The sequence below is a fragment of the Salvia splendens genome, chromosome 2 (assembly GCF_004379255.2).
Source record: "Salvia splendens isolate huo1 chromosome 2, SspV2, whole genome shotgun sequence".
Taxonomy (NCBI): domain Eukaryota; kingdom Viridiplantae; phylum Streptophyta; class Magnoliopsida; order Lamiales; family Lamiaceae; genus Salvia; species Salvia splendens.
Window position 1 is genome coordinate 5655909 of NC_056033.1, and position 19781 is coordinate 5675689.

The window sequence follows — 19781 nt, forward strand, 5'->3', positions numbered from 1 at the left end:
ATGATTAGAGGAGAAAGATATCAAATTGATATGGAATAAATGTGTAATACATAGTCTAGAAAAATAGATTGGTCTATTACCAAATTTACATTGTACATCTTCCCTATATATTAAGGGAATGGCCTAGAGCAATATACATCACAAAAAAAGGAATACAATCATCTTCTCCTAAAAGCTCTCTTCATACTTAGAACTGCCCTATGAATCGTCTAACTCTCGAGTACCATCTTTAAGACATATACATGTCTAAACTATTTATGCAACTTTATTTCTTTATTTTAAAATATGTTTTTTTATTTATTTTCAAAGGTAGAACATGACAGTGACGCATGGATTTTTCAAGGTCTATGTCCAAAATATCCAAATTGCAATGACCATTGTGTTCAAACAGGTCACAGGATATGCGAAATAAGGAGAAAAATGCATTAAATTCAGTCCTGATAAAAGTGATCTGCTCATTTGTGCTTGCGTGGAGCAAATTGTGTTTGCGTAGAGCAAAATTAGATACTCCATATTGTTAAATTTCCTTTCAGAGTTGAGAACATTAGTTTGTAGTAAAATGAGATATTCTAATGCATAAATTTGATATTTATCATGTTTAAAAAAAAATCTCTAAAATATCGTCTAAAGGTGATGGAAAATTGTTATAGATGATATATTGTATCATTTCCTGTGTATATTTATTTTATGTTTCATAGAGTGGGTAATCTTTAAAAATATTAATCGTCAACAGCAGGATTCGAACCTGCGCAGGCAAAGCCCAACAGATTTCGAGTCTGTCTCCTTAACCACTCGGACATATTGACTTACTGCTTGTGAAAGCAATATAAATTTATAAATACAAAATCTTATGAAGAAGCCCTTCAATTCAAATCACAGATCTAGAAATTCTTTTATTTGGCCCTAATTTCGAAATCCTTGAAGAATTTTCCCGCTCCTCCTCTGTTAATCTACTAGTACTTCTCAAATTCTTCCCAACCAGATCTCGATTCACTTCACAATTTACAAAATAACATCGATAACTTGCCCGGATCTCAGTAAATTCGGTTAATTTTCATCAGACGTTCTGGTATCACCTACAATTGAGAACCTAGAACCCTAGTTCTCTGACCAGCAAGCAGCAATGGGGGAGGTATCAACAACAATGAAAATGGAAGACTTGATGAACTACAGCAACAACTTGACAGAAGTACTGAAAGAAGAGAAGGATGTTGCAAATCTCAGGCAATTTCTCCGTCAAGCCAGTGCCCTTCAATCCCAGTGTAACAAAGACTTCAATGAAGTTCAGAAATCCATCGAAGGTTTAAATTCTGTCGCTCACGATAATATACATAATTTTTGCTTGGTACAATCGATTTTAATTTAATTGGTGTAAGATGTGGTTTTATTGGGATATGCAATGTCTCATTTAATAATTGCGAACTCTGTTCAGCCTGTTGCTCTTCCATCTGGATGTTTGCTGTATTATCCGTTATTTAGCTCCTCATAAGTGAAAAAAATTCATTGATGTTTTAATTTTTGAACAATTAGAAACATTGGTGTATTATGACTTTAAAGGTTGTTATTCTGGATTGATATCGGTTGCCTCTGTTATTTTGTACACTAATCTCTTTTAAATTTCATTATGCTTGCCTCTCAATGTGATCCTTAGATGCAAAATTATGTGACCTTGCTTCAAATGCATTGTGTTCCCGTCAAAATTATTTTGGAATTCGTCAAGCCTGCCTCTGATACTTGGTACTTGTTCTATAGATTATGAACATAAGATTCATACTTGCAAGCAGAAAGCAGCAGCTGCAGAATCTGAGAGCATTGCTGATGCGGAACTTGACTCACTCCAGAAAGAGTTGGAAGAGGAACAAAATCTAGAACGCCAGCTCAGAGAGGAGCTTAGATATGTATTTTATAAATTTATACATTCGATTTTATACTTATCTCATATTGCATTGCCTAACAATTTCTATTCAATATACACAGAAATAGTTAATGAAATTGATGATTTAGAGCATAAGAGGGAGAGTGTGGAAGAACAAAGACAAACCATAAAGAAGCTTGATCAAGATCAAGTGAGAGATCAGTAAGTCACGAACCCCTGAGCATTTTGCATATGTGCCATAATTGGTGCCTATCTCATGCTATTAAGAATGACGTGTGTTTAACTTAACCTTGGGTTGGGGGCTGGAGGTCAGAAGGCCGTTTCGATCGACATTTGTATTCATTGCTCATATTCTGAACTTACAAAATTGTTATATTCGCTGAAGAAACACGATAATATTCGCATCCAAAGAAAACAGCGGATCTCATAGATCCAAAAACACAGACGCATCTCCTGAACAAGCTTTGGGCACCTTGTTTCCATTGCTCATATTCTGAAAATTTCATAAAGAACTTTACTGCAACTTGATGAATTGAGCAACTACATATGCTCCACATTACAAGTTTTTGTGAATGCATTTCTTCTATTTATTTGTTTTGCACTGTTGGTTTCAAATCTTTCTTGGTTTTATATTGGAGGAAGTGCTAATCATGGATGCTCTGATATGACAACAAGTTATACAATTTCCTTTGATCATGCAGGATGAAGCTTTCAATGTATGCTTCTGTCACTAATACGATACCATACCTGGACAATCCCTCCAGAATATCAGGCCGTATCCTTCTTACTTTGAGTAGTGCAATTTCTAGAATAACCATTACTATTGATTGTTCTTAAGCATTTTGATTTATTTTACACATTTGTTTATGTGCTCAACATCCCTTATCATTCCATGGATTTTTCCTTCACCTCCAATGTTGTAGATATCGTGGAGAGAGACAGAAAAGTGGTTGAGAAGTTTGAGTTTGATCCATCAACGGCCACAACCTTTGATACTTGCAATAGTATCTGGAAGATGATAAACCTAGCATGATACTGATTATGCAATGTATTTGCTTGTAGTGCATATATGCAATTATTTAGTCTTTTGCTAAGCAGGAATCGCAACGATTTATGATTATAACTTGTTTGTACTCAACTGAGGATGACTTGGAGATTGCTTATTGAAAATTAAGCACAAAATTTACTTGTACATTTGTGGTTCAAAACAGGGAGTACCAATTGTTACAACATGTTTCTACAGTGAAAGCTGTCGAGGAACAGAAACTATTACATATTGGAAAACTGAAGTTATTTTAAAGTTTCTTGAATCCTCAGAATACTGCAGATTCTTCTAAACCTTCTCTTAACGAGCACAAGCTTTGGGCACCTTGTTTCCTCTGTAAGCTCTGCAAACATATCCTATGAAGTTCTCAAAATCCTGCATCCAAGAAAGCAAAGGTATGGCTCATTCTTGTTCTAATATCTAAGTATAGAGAGAGTGAGAGAGGCTTACTTCTTGAAGAGGAATATTGTTGACAACAACCCATGGCACGAATCTGTGACGAGGATTGAGCTTAGTCGTTTCATCAGCATATGCCATCTCAAGCTGGATAGTGTAGAAAACATGAAGCATTATGCTAGTGTTGTTGGGATAAAAAGATAACTTAGTTTCCCACAATAGCGAAGCATGTAAACTAACCTGAAAACCAAGGCCATTATTATAGCAATTGTTCACGGGCGTTTGATCCAAATTATTTGCACCATAGCATGATTGCCACTGCGTGTGCTTGTCCATCAAATGCAGTCGCTCTACGCAGTATATAAACTTGAAATGTTTCTCCTGCGATAGATTAATCGTTGTAGCAACAATTAACATAAATATTATAGTACATAACAAAGAAACAACGTCAATCTTGTACCACTTTAGGCCAGGAATTGATGGCGCAAGCCTCTATCACATCCAGCCGACATTCGTCTACACCATGCTGCAGAGCAATAACACCAAGGTTAGAAAACCAGTTCTCCATAGCAAGAGAGAGAGAGAGAGAGAGAGAGAGAGAGAGAGAGAGAGAGAGAGAGAGAGAGAGAGAGAGAGAGAGAGAGAGAGAGAGAGACCTGGCAAATCCAAGTATCATTGGATTGAATCTGAGTGTTGCCCCAAGGGATGAGTCTGAGATTGACTATGTTGATGAGATCTGTCTGAAAAATCTTGAGGAGATGATTGACCATGAAATTGGCACAGTAGGGGCACAGAGATTCGTAGTATACAGACAAGTTCACTTTGTCGTCTGATGAAGAAGCCATTACTGGTTGTATTTGCATGCTGTCTGCTGATGCATGAGCTGCTGCTACCAAAAATGTGAGAACTAAAAGTTTTTCAAAACCCATTTTGTCTTCTTCTCAGTAACTGAAACTATGAGCTGCTGAGAAGCGGGTTATCATGCAGTTATGATTCTTCCTTCATCACCAAGAATGCATCAAACAAGTATTGCTTGTTCCAATGAACTCTACTTTTGTCACTTTTTTCTTTTCCAGATCCTCTCTCTCTCTCTTGATTACTTTTTAGTTATTACGAGGGCCTGTTGAGTGGGTGAGTATATAATGGGCAATTAATGGCTGTGTCTCAAAATCGAACTTATCAGGATGGCAGGAATTCTTTGCTGATAATTGTGATTATCTCGACCCATTGAACCAAGTTCGTTTAAATGTATAAATTTGAGTATTTATTTTGGACCCTAACTAATTTATATAGTTCATTTTGTTTCATAATTATTTACAAAGTCTTAAAAAATTATTGTAGGTCATTAGTATACAATTGTACTGTAAATCCTAGTTTTCGTAGAAATTCCGAAAGTATCATTTTCCCAAAATAATTTTCATCCAAATGAGACACACTCCTTCCATTCGACGATGAGTTTTAAAAAATATTAAGAAAAGTGATTGAAAAAAGTTATTGGAATATCGGTACAATTGTATATATTAGTTTTAAATGAAATATGAGTGAAATGAGTTAGTGGAATGTGAAATCTTATTAGCATTTATAGTAAAATGAACCAAAACTTCTATTCGGTGAAAGGTAAATGGTTTAGATTGGGCCGCTCATTGGGCCATTTGAAATAATTGGGCCAAAATGGTAAGTGTAATTGATCGGGGCCCATTTATTTTACAGAGCACTAGGAGTGCACTATTTGGAAATTCCGCCGGTCTAAAATCGTGTACAACAAAACCCTTTTTTGAGAGGGTTTTAGTTTTACTAAGTGAAAATGAAGATATCCGTAGAAAACTAATTGGAGAGATAGCCTTCTTCCTCAATCGCCTCATCCAATTTCGCAGCTCGGCGAAACTCCCTCTGCATTTCCTCTTTTTTACTTCATTCGAAATACTGCGTTAATGGGGTCGATAAATTTCAATCCGTTCGGTGACAACTGGTTCAAATCCCCACCTAAGTTCCCAATTCCATCAATCAACCTCGTTTCCTCGCTCTTCAAACCGCAGGGGAGAACCCCAAACTTCGCCGCTATTTCGAACCCTTTTCCGAAGAAAAAAGCGCAGCCCGAGGCCGATGACAAGCCCGGGAAGTACACGCAAATGCTGGAGCAGTTCTACTGGGAATGCGAGAATTTACCTGATTATCGACATAGGCCTGAGGTGGAGAAGATTTTGCAGGAAGACCCGATTGTTGAGAAGAAGGAGAACCCGACCCAGGAAGAGATTGAGGAGAATGAGCGCTGGTGGGCTGAGTTCAAGAGCAGCCCGGTTGTGCAGTTCTTGACCCGAGCTGAGGAGATAGCTGATAAAATTAATGAGCTTGAGCTGCAGGAGAATTCAGTTCCCTACAAGAAAGAAGATAAGAAATATTGGCAGGTATTTTTTTTATTAGCGATTTTTTTTAATTGTGTATGTAGGCTTCGTAGTTGCTGTAGTTCTTATTAGGGATTGGTTTAGTAATGGTGTGTGAGGCTGTGTAAGAATAGAAAAATGAAATAGGACTCAATTAATAGTAAGACCTAGCATTGATTGTGCATTCTCGAATTTGTGATTTGTTATTGTTAAAGTGATAGATTTTGAAGAATTGTCTTTTGCTAAAAGCTGGTTATTTTTCTATGTGGATTGTTTTTAATGGTGGTTTAGTTGCTATATTTGGTGTAATGATAGAAGGTGTAGCATAGATTATGGAGAATTTTTTCACTTTACATGCTATTGGTTGTACATGTATTACTCTGTCATCAAAATTAGTGTGTTTATTGGTCGAGTTGTGGTTTCCATTGGAGTTGGAGGGGGATTTTAATTGAAAGGTATTGAGGTAAACGATGCTGCTTCTTGTTGGAGTTTTACATAGTATCAGTCGTAATTTGTAATTCGTTGTGATTGTAAAGGCAGTACCCAATGTGATTGGGCTGGACGGGAGGCCAATGCCAAGGAAAGCTATAAAAACTAGGCAGGAGTCGGATGATAAATTCTGGGATTTTGCTAGGCAGTTCTTCTTTGGACTTTGGGGGTTCAGGCAACGGCCATACCCACCGGGTAGGCCAATTGATGTAGCTCAGGCAATAGGTTATAAAGCACTGGAGAGGCGCTACTATGACTGTAAGTAGAAAATTATCTATATTGCACTCACTTTGGCTGTTTTTGTATCTCAATTGTGGAAATTCGTGGATATTAGGTATGCCATTTTCTAAAAGAGACAGTAAGCTGTGTGTATGGTCTGTTTGAGAATTAGTTGGATTTTAGGTAATTTCTTTAGCACTTTTTGGGAATGGTTAAATATTAGATGATGTCTTTAGCCAATTGTTGATGTATCATAGTATAAATCTGTAAAGCTGAATAGAAAAAATTGAGTGGTAATGCAAGTCAGTGTTTTTGGAACTTGGAAATCATCTTTCAGTGTTTGAAAAAATTGATATAAATCTGTATAAATCTATGTTGGAACTTGGAAATCATCTTTCATCAAGTTAAATGAGCATGGTCAGTGTTTTTGTTACATTGGATGTAATTTTCATCATTTGTTTGTTTTCTTCTGACAACCGTATTCTCTCTTATTTTATTTTATTTTATTTTTTGCATTATTTTCTTTCATTTGAAAGGATTGTTTGATAAATTGGTATCAGGCTACATGCTACAAGTCTATCGTTCACTGAATTAATGGGTTTATATTTTTCTAATCTTAGTTATCATGAAAACTGGTGGGTGGTACTATAAGGACCGATTGGGTCGTTCAAGGGGACCAATGGAACTGATACAGCTAAAAACTGCTTGGGGTGCGGGGATAATTGACAAGGATACTTTTATCTGGGGTGATGATCTGGATGAATGGGCACCTATTAGCATGGTCTATGGTCTGGAGCATGCAATTGCTACATGGGAAGGTTCGTGATTCCTACCTGCAACATTGTGTCTAGTTTCCAACTGTTGAGTTTAATAAATATTGGCTGAATTCTGGATGAGCACTGCTAATCTTTATGTTGTACTATATCACTATCATTTACCTTTAGTGCATAGTGCTATTCAAATTCCTTAAATAAAAATGCTGGGTTAGTTATTTCACCATAGAGCCATGTTTAATAGTTATATAGTACTCCCTCCGTTCCATAGTAATGGAGGCGTTTCTTTTCGGCACAGAGATTAAGAAAATAGTGTTAGGTGAGTTAAGTAAAGGGAGAATAAAGTGGAAAATGAAAAAGGTAGAGAGCTGAAGAGAGAATAAAGTAAGAGAGAGTAAAGTAGGTATGGAGAAATGTGTTGACTTTTACTAAAAAGGGAAATGACTCTATTACTATGGAACGTACCAAAATGACAAAATGACTCTATTACTATGGAACGGAGGGAGTAATGTATTAAGGGGCTAAAATGACATGTGATATGTTAAAACATATATGTCTCAAACTTTTTACCAAAGCTAGTAAGTTACCAATTGAAAGACGAGTCATTTCAGTAGAGTTCTTGACTCATCTATCGTTGTTGGGGCCTCTGCTGTCAGCTGCAATGTGAATAAAAATGTCATGAAGGTTCTTTTATAGAAACTTACTCTCTAATTGGCTATGTGAGGCTTGATTTCCAGTTAGATTAGGTGCTGCTGCTACAGCTGCTATTCATAAGTTACAGAAAGGAATTCCTCCATGGGTTCCTCTCAAGGGGCATGAAAAAAAAACTTACAAGCAGCTGCAAGACGAAGCATACGAGAGCAAAAGGCGTGATTTGGCTGTTTTAGAGGCTAATAATGGTGTTTGGCCTGGTGTCAGAACCCCAAGCCATGCTCTGTTTTTATGGGCAAGTGGCTCTGAGATGACAACTCTTCTTGAAGAAGACCATATGCCTAATAAATATATTCCGAAAGATCTTAGGTATCCTTTTTTTGCATTTTATTGCGGATTTTATTTCTTGCAATAGCAGTATAGCATTAATAAGTTGATTTCCTTTTTTGGGCAGACGAGAATTGGCTAAAGTTATCCCCGGGTTGAGGCCGTGGGAGGTTCTCAGCATTGAACAGGCCATGGAACATATTGTTTTTGGTGGTAAATGGCACCGTGTGCCTCTCGGATCGTACACAACTGGACCACCATACATTGCTGAATGGAACAAAGACGTCATGGTAAGTTCCACCGGTCTATCTAGCATCCCGTTTATTTTGCACCTAAACCTTGAATCCTAAACCCTAAACCAATGCAGAGACTTTTTGAAATTTTCCACAATCTGAGTGTCCAAACGTACCAAAAACTGGAGAAGACAATCCCAGGTTTCGACCAGATCATGGAAAAAGTCCAAGCCGATGCTGCTCAGAAAGCTGAAAGAAGAAAAGCTAAGAGGGCTGCCGAAAAGAAAGAAAAGGAGGAGCGGAGAAAACTGGAGAGTCGATAACAAAGCTAGCTATGTACTACCATTGCTTTCTTGGTCTCAGTTAAGTTCCCACCATCGTTGATTCTCTGTGCTTACTTTTGTTTCTTCCTTAGCAACGGCGAGTCAGAGATATTGTGGGTCTGCATTGATCATGTAGTAACTAAGTGGAAGAGATTTTAGCTTGAGGAAATACTGTAAATTCTTGATGATAGAGCACAAGTTTTGAACTTGCAAAGATAGCACTGACTTGTCTTGAATTTGTTGAATACGTATCTCACATCTTTTGTGCTCTTCAGCATACTTGTTTATGTTAAAAGATTGCAATATCGTCTTTAATTCCATCTTTTGTAGTAGTACTATATGTTATGGCATAATAATCTAATTTTCAAGACATGTAATACTTGATTGTAACTGGTAGACGGTTTGGGTGGTGGTTGGGTGCGATTTTATATTTTTTTTTCCAAAAATTATAGTAGTATCTATAGATGCATACATAGTTTAATTTTGTTAGATATTTATATTTACATTTCTATAGAAAATTCCCATTCTACATTTTGATGTATCATATGGAAAAAAATGACGATTCTGATTTTGAAAAAATAACAAGTTTATGATTGCTTTCAGTAAGATCTTATTGAATAAATTTGGTCACACAGGATGGATTTTAGCATTAAAATCTAAATTATTTAGTACTAATATTTATGGGGTATCAATTTATTTTTCATAAATTATGGATTATCTAATTTTTAATAATATATAAAAATTTGGGGTATGAGATTATTACGAGCAACTCATGAATTTAAGTAAATCATACTAGTATTTATAATTACGAGTTAAAAACAAAAACCATTCAACTTTAACCATGGGCGTTAACATAAGTAAAAATAAAGGTGTTGAGTGGTTTGATTGCAGGTATTTTGCATCCGAGTGAAGAATCAGATGAGAATGAGAGAGAAAGTGGCGGTAGTTTGATGGATAACATCGTGTCTCAATTGCCTGCGCCGCTTTCTGGTAATACTACTACTTATCTTCAATTACTCCTATTTCCTTTCCCATTTCATTTTTTCACACACACACTAGACCTTGACACTCTGTTTTTTTCTGGGACCTCACGTGCAGATGATGCAGCTCCTGCTACGGAGGAGGCTTCTATTTTGGTTCATGCCATTGTTCATGATTACTTTTTTTTCTATTTTTAGACTGTTTTTCATTTCGTACATTAAACTCTGCCTTATGTTTTTTATACCAGAGTTTGGGATTGTAATTCAATGGAATCGTAATCAATTTCTTCAATTAATGGATGATATTTCTTCATGCCATAGGATTTATAGCACGAGTGAGGATTTATGCATATAGTAGTCGGGCCCAATTCGTAAGCCCAATGTATAGAAATAATAAGATGGCCCAGTTCAAATATCTTGAACTAGCCGTTGGAATAGTTAGCTGTTGTAACTGTTTTTGCTTTCTTGCTTTTCCTTCTTCTTTACTTTCGGTTAAGCTGAGTAGCAGCAGTTTGTGGAAGATATATAGTGTAGGCTTCAAGTTGTAACTCTCATAAGCTTGAATAAGATTTCAATATTCTCTCACAAACTTTTCTTCTCAAGATTCCATTGGAAGAGTTCAATCGTTCACTCTCAACTCTCTCAATACTCTCTGTTTAGTAACAATTGGCGTCATCTGTGGGAAGCCGATTTGAGATAGATCAGTTGCGAGATGGCTGCACGATTGGAGGCTGAAAAATTCACCGGCAAGAACGACTTCGGGTTGTGGCGTTTGAAGATAAAGGCGCTACTGATTCGGCAAGGTCTTTCTGCGGCATTGGAGGAGAAGGCTGCAGATGTGGGGGCTGGAGAAGTGCTGGATGAAAAGGCGAAGGCTAAGCTCGCTGAAATTAACGCTAAGGCACATAGCGTGTTTATACTCTGCCTTGGAGATAAGGTATTGAGGGAAGTCTCTAAGGAGACCACATCAGCTGGAATCTTGGAGAAGTTGGAGAGCTTGTATATGACCAAGTCTCTTGACAATCGCTTGTGTATGAAGCAGAGGTTGTACTCATACAGGTTCTTGGAAGACAGAGGCATCTGTGAGCAATTGGAAGAGTTCAACAAGGCGGTGGATGATTTGGAGAACATTGATGTTCAAATCAATGATGAAGATAAAGCGATCATGCTTCTGAATGCCTTGCCGAGGAGTTATGATCACCTCAGAGATGCAATGGTGTATGGGAGAGAAAAAACTATAACCCTCTCTGAGGTGCAATCTGCTTTGCGGTCTAGAGAACTCCAAGCTGGCTCAACTAAGTCCTCAGAGGCCGTATCTGAGAGTCTTCTTGTGAAGAAGTTCAAAAAACCAAAGTTCACCAAGAAACCAGATGATGGAAAGGCTCCTGCACTAGGTCAGAAAGCAACCAGAGCTTGTTACTGGTGCAAGAAGCCTGGGCATATCAAGAAAGACTGCCATGCTTGGAAAAAGAAGCAATCTGAATCAGGTAAATCTCACACAACCTCTGATTGTATTGAAGATTGTGATACTCCAGAAATTCTTAATGTGATGGAGAGTGGTTTGAGTGGGGTTTGGATAATGGATTCTGGCTGTAGTTTTCATATGTGCCCAAATAAGTCATGGTTTCATGAGTTGAAGAATGCTGGTGGTTCAGTCTTGTTAGGCAACAATTATGTCTGTGGTGTGAAGGGTATTGGAATGATAAAACTGAAAATGCGTGATGGCTCTGTGAAAATGTTAAGTGATGTGAGGTACATACCTGAGGTGAAGAGAAATCTGGTGTCTCTGGGATTGTTGGAGAAGAAGGGGTTCTCATTTTGTTCAGCTGATGGGAGAATGGAGGTTAGAAAGGGGAGTCAAGTTGTTATGGTGGCTGAAAGAAAGAATAGTCTCTACTACTTGATGGCAGAGACTGTGACAGGAGACTCAAATTCAGTAATGGTTGATGACCTAAGGCTGTGGCATGAGAGGCTAGGACATCCAGCTGAAGGAAGCATCAAGGAGCTGGTGAAGTCAGGCCTAATTTCTGGAGATGTCAGCTCCAAACTTGATCCATGTGAGCAGTGTGTGCTTGGTAAGGCTAAGAGGACTCCCTTTCCCACTGGTGCTCATTATTCTACTTCTCCTCTTGAGTATGCTCACTCAGATTTATGGGGCCCAGCTCCAGTGAACACTCTTGGTGGTGGGAGGTACTATATGACCTTGATAGATGATTATAGCAGGAAGGTGTGGATTTACATCTTGAAAGAAAAATCTGAAGCATTCCAGAAGTTCAAGCATTGGTGTAAGGAAGTTGAAGCTGGGAAGGGTAGTAAACTGAGGTGCTTGAGGACTGACAACGGACTGGAGTATCTATCAAGAGAATTTGATGAATATTGCAAGGAAAATGGGATCAAACGGCATAGAACAGTTCCAGGCACTCCACAACAAAATGGAGTTGCAGAACGCATGAATAGGACACTCTTGGAGAGGGTGAGATGCATGTTATTTGGCTCTGGTATGAACAAGAAATTCTGGGGGGAAGCTGTTGCTACTGCTGCCTACTTGATCAATAAATGTCCCTCTACTAGCTTGGGTGGAGATACACCAGATTTTAGGTGGTATGGAGTGCATCCAGATTATTCAAATATCAGAATATTTGGCTGCAAGTGCTTTGCTCATATCAAGCAAGGCAAACTAGATGCTAGAGCCTTGAAGTGTGTCATGCTTGGCTATCAGAGAGGAGTCAAGGGGTATAGATTGTGGCATATTGAAGAGGGAAAGCAGAAGGTTATTGTCAGCAGAGATGTGACATTTGTTGAGCATGTCATGCCCTATCTTGAAAAATTAGATGGGGGAAACAGAAAGGAGTCAGCTCAGGTGGAGGTGGAGTACACTGATGAGTTTTTGGAACCTGTTGATAACTCTAATAACCAATCTGAGCCAATGACAGTGGAGGGTGGTTCTGATGCAGAGGAAGTTGCAGATCAAGGACATGATCTGAGTAATTACCAGCTAACAAGAGATCGAGTCAGAAGAGTACCAAAGCCACCATCCAGATATGCAGAGGCTGATATAATTTCATATGCCTTGTGTACAGCTGAGAAGCTGGAGTATTCTGAACCTGCTTCTTATACTCAAGCTATGGCTAGCAGTGATAGAGAGAAATGGATCAAAGCTATGAATGATGAAATGGATTCTCTAATCAGAAATAAGACCTGGATTTTGGTAGAAAGAACTGAGTTCATGAAGCTAGTAAGCTGCAGATGGCTTTACAAGAAGAAGGTGGAGTCAGTGGGCACCGAGAGCATCAGATTTAAGGCTCGACTTGTAGCTAGGGGATTTACTCAGGAGGAAGGAGTAGACTGCAATGAAGTATTTGCTCCAGTAGTCAAACACACATCTATAAGAATCCTACTGTCAGTGGTGAATCAGAGGGATTGGGAAATGCAGCAACTTGATGTGAAGACTGCATTTCTGCATGGAGATCTTGAGGAGTCTATATATATGTACAAGCCAGAAGGGTATGTGAAGAAAGGAGATGAGAACAAGGTCTGCTTGTTGAAGAAGGGCCTCTATGGACTCAAGCAAAGCCCAAGACAGTGGAATAAGAAATTTGATGCACACATGTCTGCCAGTGGGTTCACTAAATCAAGATATGATGATTGTGTGTATATTAAGAACAAGAGGGGAGTTCCTGTGGTGTATCTACTGATTTATGTAGATGATATTCTGATAGCAGGACCCTCCAAAGAAGAAGTGCAGTTGGTGAAAGATGGCCTGAACAGCAGCTTTGAAATGAAAGATCTTGGAGATACAAAGAGGATATTAGGCATGGACATATGCAGAAACAGAAAGGAAAGGACTTTGTGGTTATCTCAAGAAGAATATATTAGCAAAGTGTTGAAGAGATTCAATCTGAGCAATGTGAAGCCTACTTCAACACCTATGGCTCAACATTTTAAGCTGTGTAAAGCTCAGGCATCTAGCAATCAACAAGAAGCTAAAGAATTGGAAAGCATCCCTTATGCAAGCATCATTGGAAGCTTGATGTACGCAATGCTATGTACAAGACCAGACATCTCACATGCTGTGAGTGTCACAAGTAGGTACATGTCTGCATTTGGAAAAGAGCATTGGAATGCTCTGAAATGGACACTTAGGTACCTGAAAGGAGCAGGGAAGTTGGAATTGTGTTTAGAAGGTGGGATCAGGCAGAGGGGGAAGCATTGCAAGGTTTTTGTGATGCTGATTATGCAACCAATCTAGACAACAGAAAATCTCAAACCGGGTATGTCTTTACATTGTTTGGTTCAGCAGTTAGTTGGAAGTCTTCTCTACAAAGTGTGGTGGCTCTCTCAACTACGGAGGCTGAATATATAGCATTGACATCAGCCATTAAGGAAAGTTTCTGGATCAGAGGGATGGCTGCTGAGTTTGAGGTTTATCAAAAAGCAATAACAATGCACTGTGACAGCAGTAGTGCATTGTGTTTAGCTCGTCATCAAGTGTTCCACGAACGCAGCAAACATGTAGACGTTCGGTTACACTTTATCAGAGACGAGGTGGAGAAAGGTAATGCAAAGGTTGTGAAGATAAGCACACTACACAACCCGGCTGACATGCTTACAAAAGCTATACCAAAGGAGAAGTTGGAGCATTGTAAGGAGTTAATCAATGTCAGTGTTCTTGACTGAACTACTAAATGCAAGGTGGAGAATTGTGAGGATTTATGCATATAGTAGTCAGGCCCAATTCGTAAGCCCAATGTATAGAAATAATAAGATGGCCCAGTTCAAATATCTTGAACTAGCTGTTGGAATAGTTAGCTGTTGTAACTGTTTTTGCTTTCTTGCTTTTCCTTCTTCTTTATTTTCGGTTAAGCTGAGTAGCAGCAGTTTGTGGAAGATATATAGTGTAGGCTTCAAGTTGTAACTCTCATAAGCTTGAATAAGATTTCAATATTCTCTCACAAACTTTTCTTCTCAAGATTCCATTGGAAGAGTTCAATCGTTCACTCTCAACTCTCTCAATACTCTCTGTTTAGTAACAGCACGTATTAGCATTTTTGTATGTAGCTATTCCTCGTTACATTGTTAATAGTAGTAACATAATTTTGTAGTGAATCTACAGCTACCTTATGATTTATGAGGAGCTGAATAAAATAGAGAAAAATTAGTACTATAAGCGTTTTACCAATTGAAAAAAAATATTGGAGAAAAATATGTGAAACGTCGTAGTACAGTACATTTAATAATACGAGTAATATTTTGGGTGGTGGGCTTCAAGGAAATGAGCTTACTATCGTAGATAGAGCCCAAGAGGCCCAAAGGATTTTTTGAACCAATTTGCTAATATGGCCCGAAAAACTAGAATCATAAGACCATCCACTACGGGTCTCGCCGGCGTCTCGCGTCTCGTCCCGGCGAGACGGGACGCCGGCGCGACGCGTTGCAGACTCCATCTCGTCCCGTCTCGTCCCGCGTCTCGTCCCGGCGAGCCACGAGACGGGCTGTCTCGCCACGCGCCGAGGCGACGTGGAGCAACCCGGCGTCGTCACGTGCTGACGCAATAATTATTTTTAAAAAAAAATCGAATTTAAATTAAAAAAAATTTGTAGCGGTAATAATACCGTTTTTTTATTTTTTTTTTATAATTTTTTTGATTTTTTATTAATTTTTTTACTCTATAAATACTCCTAAACTCATCCTCATTTCACACACAACTACACATCTATTCTTCCTATCATATAAATTTTCTCTCAAATTTTCTCTCAAATTTTCATAAACCAACTCAAGATGTCCGGCGACGGCGACGGCAAATACGGCGGTTCCGGCTCCGGCGGGTGGGATCTCAACGCGTTCGGCGATTGGGAGATCATGATCAACACATTGGGCGGTTCGTCAACCCCTGGGACTCAGGGTTCGGCGACGCCGGGGGGGTACCAACCACCCAATTTTGACCTTGATGCATATGTACGTCCCTCCGCCACGCGGTATTCGCAGGGATTATCCCAGATCCGGGAGGATTTTCCCGGTGGCACTGGAGGTGGAGGTGGAGGTGGCCGAGGTGGTGGAGGTGGCACTGGCGGTGGAGGTGGCCGAGGCGGTAGAGATGGCACTGGCGGTGTACAACCCCAGGCGGGCGAGGACGAGGAGGAAGAAGAAGAAGAGGATCTTGGCCGGCATCCGTACAGCAACTTCGAAACGATGGCGGTGTACAACGCCTGGATCACGGTCTCGTACGATCCCATCGTCGGGAATCAACAAACCCGGAAGTGTTTCTGGGAAAAGGTCTGCGAGGTCTACCACCAGATAAAGCCGAAAGGCTCCCGCAAGCGCAAAGTTAAAATGCTCCGCTCTCACTTTGACCGAGTCGACCGACAGATCAAAAAATTCTACGGCATCTACTCGACTGAAGAGGCGCGCTACCAAAGCGGCGCCACGGCCACCGACATTTTGACGTCCGCTTTGCGCGCCTACTACCAGGACGAGGGTCATCAATTCAGATTTGTTGATGTTTGGCAGGCCGTCAAGGACGAGGAACGGTGGGCCGGAGGTTTCCGCTCCAGCTCGGGCTCAACCTTGAAGCGCACGAAGCATACGGCGAGTGGCCAATACTCGTCTGGTGGTGACACCGATGGCATCAGCCAACCTGAGGCTGAATCCCGGGAGTTTGCGGGTACGGTCGGCGATGCTGGAAGATCCGCGCGTGGGCGCCGTCGGCCGCAAGGGACGAAGGCGGCGAAAGCGGCTTGAGCAAGGAAGGGCCGAGGCGAATCAAACCAGCCGACCTCAGGCTCGCGGGGAGGCTCGGACACACTAGGTGGCGTACATGACCGCCACAATGGCGGACACTTCCCACTTCTCGTACGCCCAATTCACGGCCTGGTGGAACGGAATTGTTGCTATGGCAGCACAACTTGACCTTCCGACACCCCCTAAACCTCGACCGCCTCCAGAGGATGATTTGCCGGCGGAGTAGTTTTTTTTTATTTTGTGTGTTTTTTTATTTTGTGTGTTTATTTAGTTTGTGTGTTTTTTAATAAAGTGTGGTTTTTAATAAAGTGTGTTTGTTTAAATTGAATTGGGTAGAAAAAAAATTCTAAATGAAATTGAATGAATAGTAATTAAGGGACGGTATAGAGACGGTTAAGAGACGGAGCGTTGCAGGTTTCGTCCCTTAGTTAAGGGATGGAGGAAAAAAGGACAGTGGGGCCCTCAAATAGTGCTCAAATAGTAGTTAAGAGACGGTTTAAGAGACGGTATAGAGACAGCGTAGTGGATGGCCTAAGTATGATTCTGGATCACAAGAAAATCTCTCACTTGACCCTCCACATTATTTCCAATAGGTCTGCTCCCCTCTCAACTTTTAGTTTATAATAATGTCATTTAATACGCGTGACATTGATTTTAAGTGAGTTTGAGTGATTTATGAATACATAATCAAGCCCAATGATTAGGAAAATCTTGAGCGAAGGCATCTTAGTTTTTATGATACTATGTTGCAAAATGCTCGGTCCAAAAAATGTCAAACAACAAAACATTAGTACAAAAGCAATTCAAAATATAACATAACCACCAACTAAACATCAGGTATTCCTTGGAAGAATTTCAAGTTTATCACGAATCTATGTTGATATTTTTTCTTCTTCTCTATTTCACTTTTCAATCAGCTCTTTCAAAAAGATGAATATACCAGTGATCCACAAATCCAATCGATCTGCAGTTTTTCCCAAGAATGACGTGAAGAATCAGATGACTCTGCAGCTAGCGATGAATTCGACTCCATTTTTGTCGCGTTTCCGAGAAAATGGAAGGGGATATATCTGATCTTGAAAATGAAATTAATTCATAGATGCCTTGGCACTCGTCGATGTGGAACAAACTTATTCCATTTTTCTTTTCAAGTTATTGGGAATATAAAGGTGGCGATCGAGAGCTGTTGGTAGTGAGATTACCACTAATTGAAAAGGCGTGTGGATAGAACATGCCCTATCTCTATTTGTCTCTAGTTGCATCAACCATTTTCTTGTCTTTATCAACGGATTCCGGTGCTATCACATTCAAAATTAAAACCCTCTTCTTTCACCAATATAGTCTTACTTTTTGGTGGCTTACAGTTTTTAGAAATGTGGATTTGGAAATGTTTATGGATTCCACTTTTATATACTCGCAGAAATAGCACTATTTAGATCCGACCCTGGCCACCAAAACGATGAATTAAGCTCCTAGGCTGAAACACACAGGATTCAAGGCGGCTTCATCGAACCATAAACATAACACATGCCTTTCACTAAGATTGATATGTATACTAAACGCACGTTAATGTCATATAAGAGCTCTAAACGCTTAGAAAATGAGAGATGTAATTATAGACGGACTAAAATGGTAAAATGGGACATGTATTTGCGCACGGACGCACGCAGGACTACTTTGGAATTTGGTTTCATGTTAAATTACTTGCACTTATTCTTGTTAAAATGAAGAAATATAAAGCAAACATATCTTGAATCGTGATTCTCTCCTCCCAAGAATTCGAAAGCGATCGATATATCTCCAATGAATAATTCTTACTTCTCACCCTTTAAAAACCGTGATCAATTTCCACAGCTTCTCCATCTTCCTCCACCATGGCGGCGCCGCCACCAATCCACGACGGCCTCGAGTTCTGGCAGTTCATGATCGCTGGCTCCATCGCCGGGTCCGTGGAGCACATGGCCATGTTCCCCGTCGACACTCTGAAAACCAGGATGCAGGCCATCACCTCCACCGCCAAAGCCTCCTCCCTCACCCTCCGCCACTCGCTCGGCTCCATCTTAAAACTCGAGGGCCCCGCCGGCCTGTACCGCGGCATCGCTGCAATGGGCCTCGGTGCCGGCCCTGCTCACGCCGTCTACTTCTCCGTCTACGAATCTTGCAAGAGCTTAGGGAATCCCAACAGCCCCGTCGCTCACGCCGCCTCCGGTGTCTGCGCCACCGTGGCGAGCGACGCGGTGCTGACGCCGATGGACGTGGTGAAGCAGCGCCTCCAGCTTAAGGGAAGCCCTTACAAGGGAGTGTGTGACTGTGTGAAGAGGGTTATGGTGGAGGAGGGATTCGGGGCGTTTTACGCGAGTTATCGGACGACTGTGGTGATGAACGCGCCTTTTACGGCCGTCCACTTTGCTACGTACGAGGCTGCGAAGAGAGGCCTAATGGTGGATGGAGAGGACGAGAGTCTGGTGGTGCACGCGGCTGCTGGTGGGGCTGCAGGGGCGTTGGCTGCCGTTGTCACCACTCCTCTAGATGTTGTCAAGACTCAGCTGCAGTGTCAGGTTTCTTTGTTTGTTTGTTTGTGGATTGTGTTTTTAGCAAAGTGGACAATCTCAAACTAATATGTTTACTAACGTGCAGTCGATGATCCTAACTGTTTTTTTTTTGGGTGTTGGTAGGGTGTGTGTGGGTGTGATCGGCTTTCGAGTAGCTCGATTATGGATGTGATTGGGATCATCAAGAAGAAAGATGGGTATGGAGGGCTGATGAGAGGTTGGATTCCTAGGATGTTGTTTCATGCACCTGCAGCTGCTATCTGCTGGTCTACTTATGAATCAGTCAAGAGTTTTTTCCATTGATGGAGACAGATATATTGGTGCTTCTGATGAATTTGGTTGGAGACAAGTTATTGTGTTCCTATAAGTTTAGTACTATAATGTAATGACTCATAACCCTTTGCTTTGCTTTGCTTTGCTTTGCTCCTGCCTATTGTTATGTAATTATGTTGTACAGATATTATTCAGCTGGAGAAAAAGGGTAAATGAAGAAACAGAACATGTCCATATTAATGCTACTATGCAGAGGTAAACGTATAAATTTACTATACATTTTGGTAGGAATTATAGTACATTCTGAATTTTAAGTTTGAAATTCTAAGATAACCATTTCAATATGTTTTTTATGAATAAATAAATAGTACTACCACTGTAGAACTTTTAATCCAATATCTTTGTTCTCGATCGGGCATTAATCGCGCATTACTATGTCACCACAAGCGTATCAATTTTAATAATTTACACTTTTTTTTTGTGATGACATGGGATTTTGCATAATGATACACACACAACACCAAA

The 19781-nt window shown here is 40.1% G+C and overlaps 4 protein-coding genes and 1 non-coding gene across 7 annotated transcripts; 3 read left to right on the forward strand and 2 right to left on the reverse strand.

Annotated features, from left to right (window-relative positions):
• Positions 1–724: 724 nt before the first annotated feature.
• On the reverse strand, positions 725–806 carry TRNAS-CGA. The gene has a single exon. It is a non-coding gene; the product is annotated as a tRNA-Ser (tRNA).
• A 74-nt stretch (positions 807–880) lies between these two features.
• On the forward strand, positions 881–3068 carry LOC121760621 (kinetochore protein SPC24 homolog). The gene is made up of 5 exons (XM_042156262.1): positions 881–1301; positions 1753–1894; positions 1976–2077; positions 2578–2651; positions 2800–3068. The coding sequence occupies exons 1-5, from the start codon at positions 1124–1126 to the stop codon at positions 2907–2909; spliced, it is 606 nt and encodes a 201-aa protein (XP_042012196.1). The 5' UTR covers positions 881–1123; the 3' UTR covers positions 2910–3068.
• An 86-nt stretch (positions 3069–3154) lies between these two features.
• Positions 3155–4411, reverse strand: LOC121760616 (gamma-interferon-responsive lysosomal thiol protein-like). Its single transcript, XM_042156258.1, has 5 exons — positions 3974–4411; positions 3778–3843; positions 3558–3698; positions 3372–3464; positions 3155–3296 (listed from the first exon to the last, which is right to left on the reverse strand). Exons 1-5 carry the CDS (start codon positions 4244–4246, stop codon positions 3222–3224), a joined length of 648 nt encoding a protein of 215 aa, XP_042012192.1. The 5' UTR covers positions 4247–4411; the 3' UTR covers positions 3155–3221.
• Positions 4412–5101: 690 nt separating this feature from the next.
• Positions 5102–9033, forward strand: LOC121785300 (protein TIC 56, chloroplastic-like). Of its 2 annotated transcripts, none has more exons than XM_042183696.1 (6): positions 5102–5722; positions 6235–6445; positions 7027–7224; positions 7926–8199; positions 8285–8447; positions 8525–9033. In XM_042183696.1, exons 1-6 carry the CDS (start codon positions 5249–5251, stop codon positions 8711–8713), a joined length of 1509 nt encoding a protein of 502 aa, XP_042039630.1. In that variant the 5' UTR covers positions 5102–5248; the 3' UTR covers positions 8714–9033. The 2 variants fall into 2 exon arrangements, with proteins under 2 accessions (XP_042039630.1, XP_042039624.1); XM_042183690.1 differs by having other exon boundaries at positions 5103–5722; positions 7917–8199.
• Positions 9034–18151: 9118 nt separating this feature from the next.
• LOC121764526 (mitoferrin-like) lies at positions 18152–19496 on the forward strand. 2 transcript variants are annotated; one of them, XR_006042566.1, is made up of 3 exons: positions 18152–18989; positions 19107–19365; positions 19441–19496. XR_006042566.1 is itself a non-coding variant. In XM_042160539.1 (2 exons), exons 1-2 carry the CDS (start codon positions 18306–18308, stop codon positions 19284–19286), a joined length of 864 nt encoding a protein of 287 aa, XP_042016473.1. In that variant the 5' UTR covers positions 18153–18305; the 3' UTR covers positions 19287–19496. The 2 variants fall into 2 exon arrangements, 1 of the variants encoding a protein (XP_042016473.1); XM_042160539.1 differs by having other exon boundaries at positions 18153–18989; positions 19107–19496.
• The last annotated feature ends 285 nt before the right edge of the window (positions 19497–19781 follow it).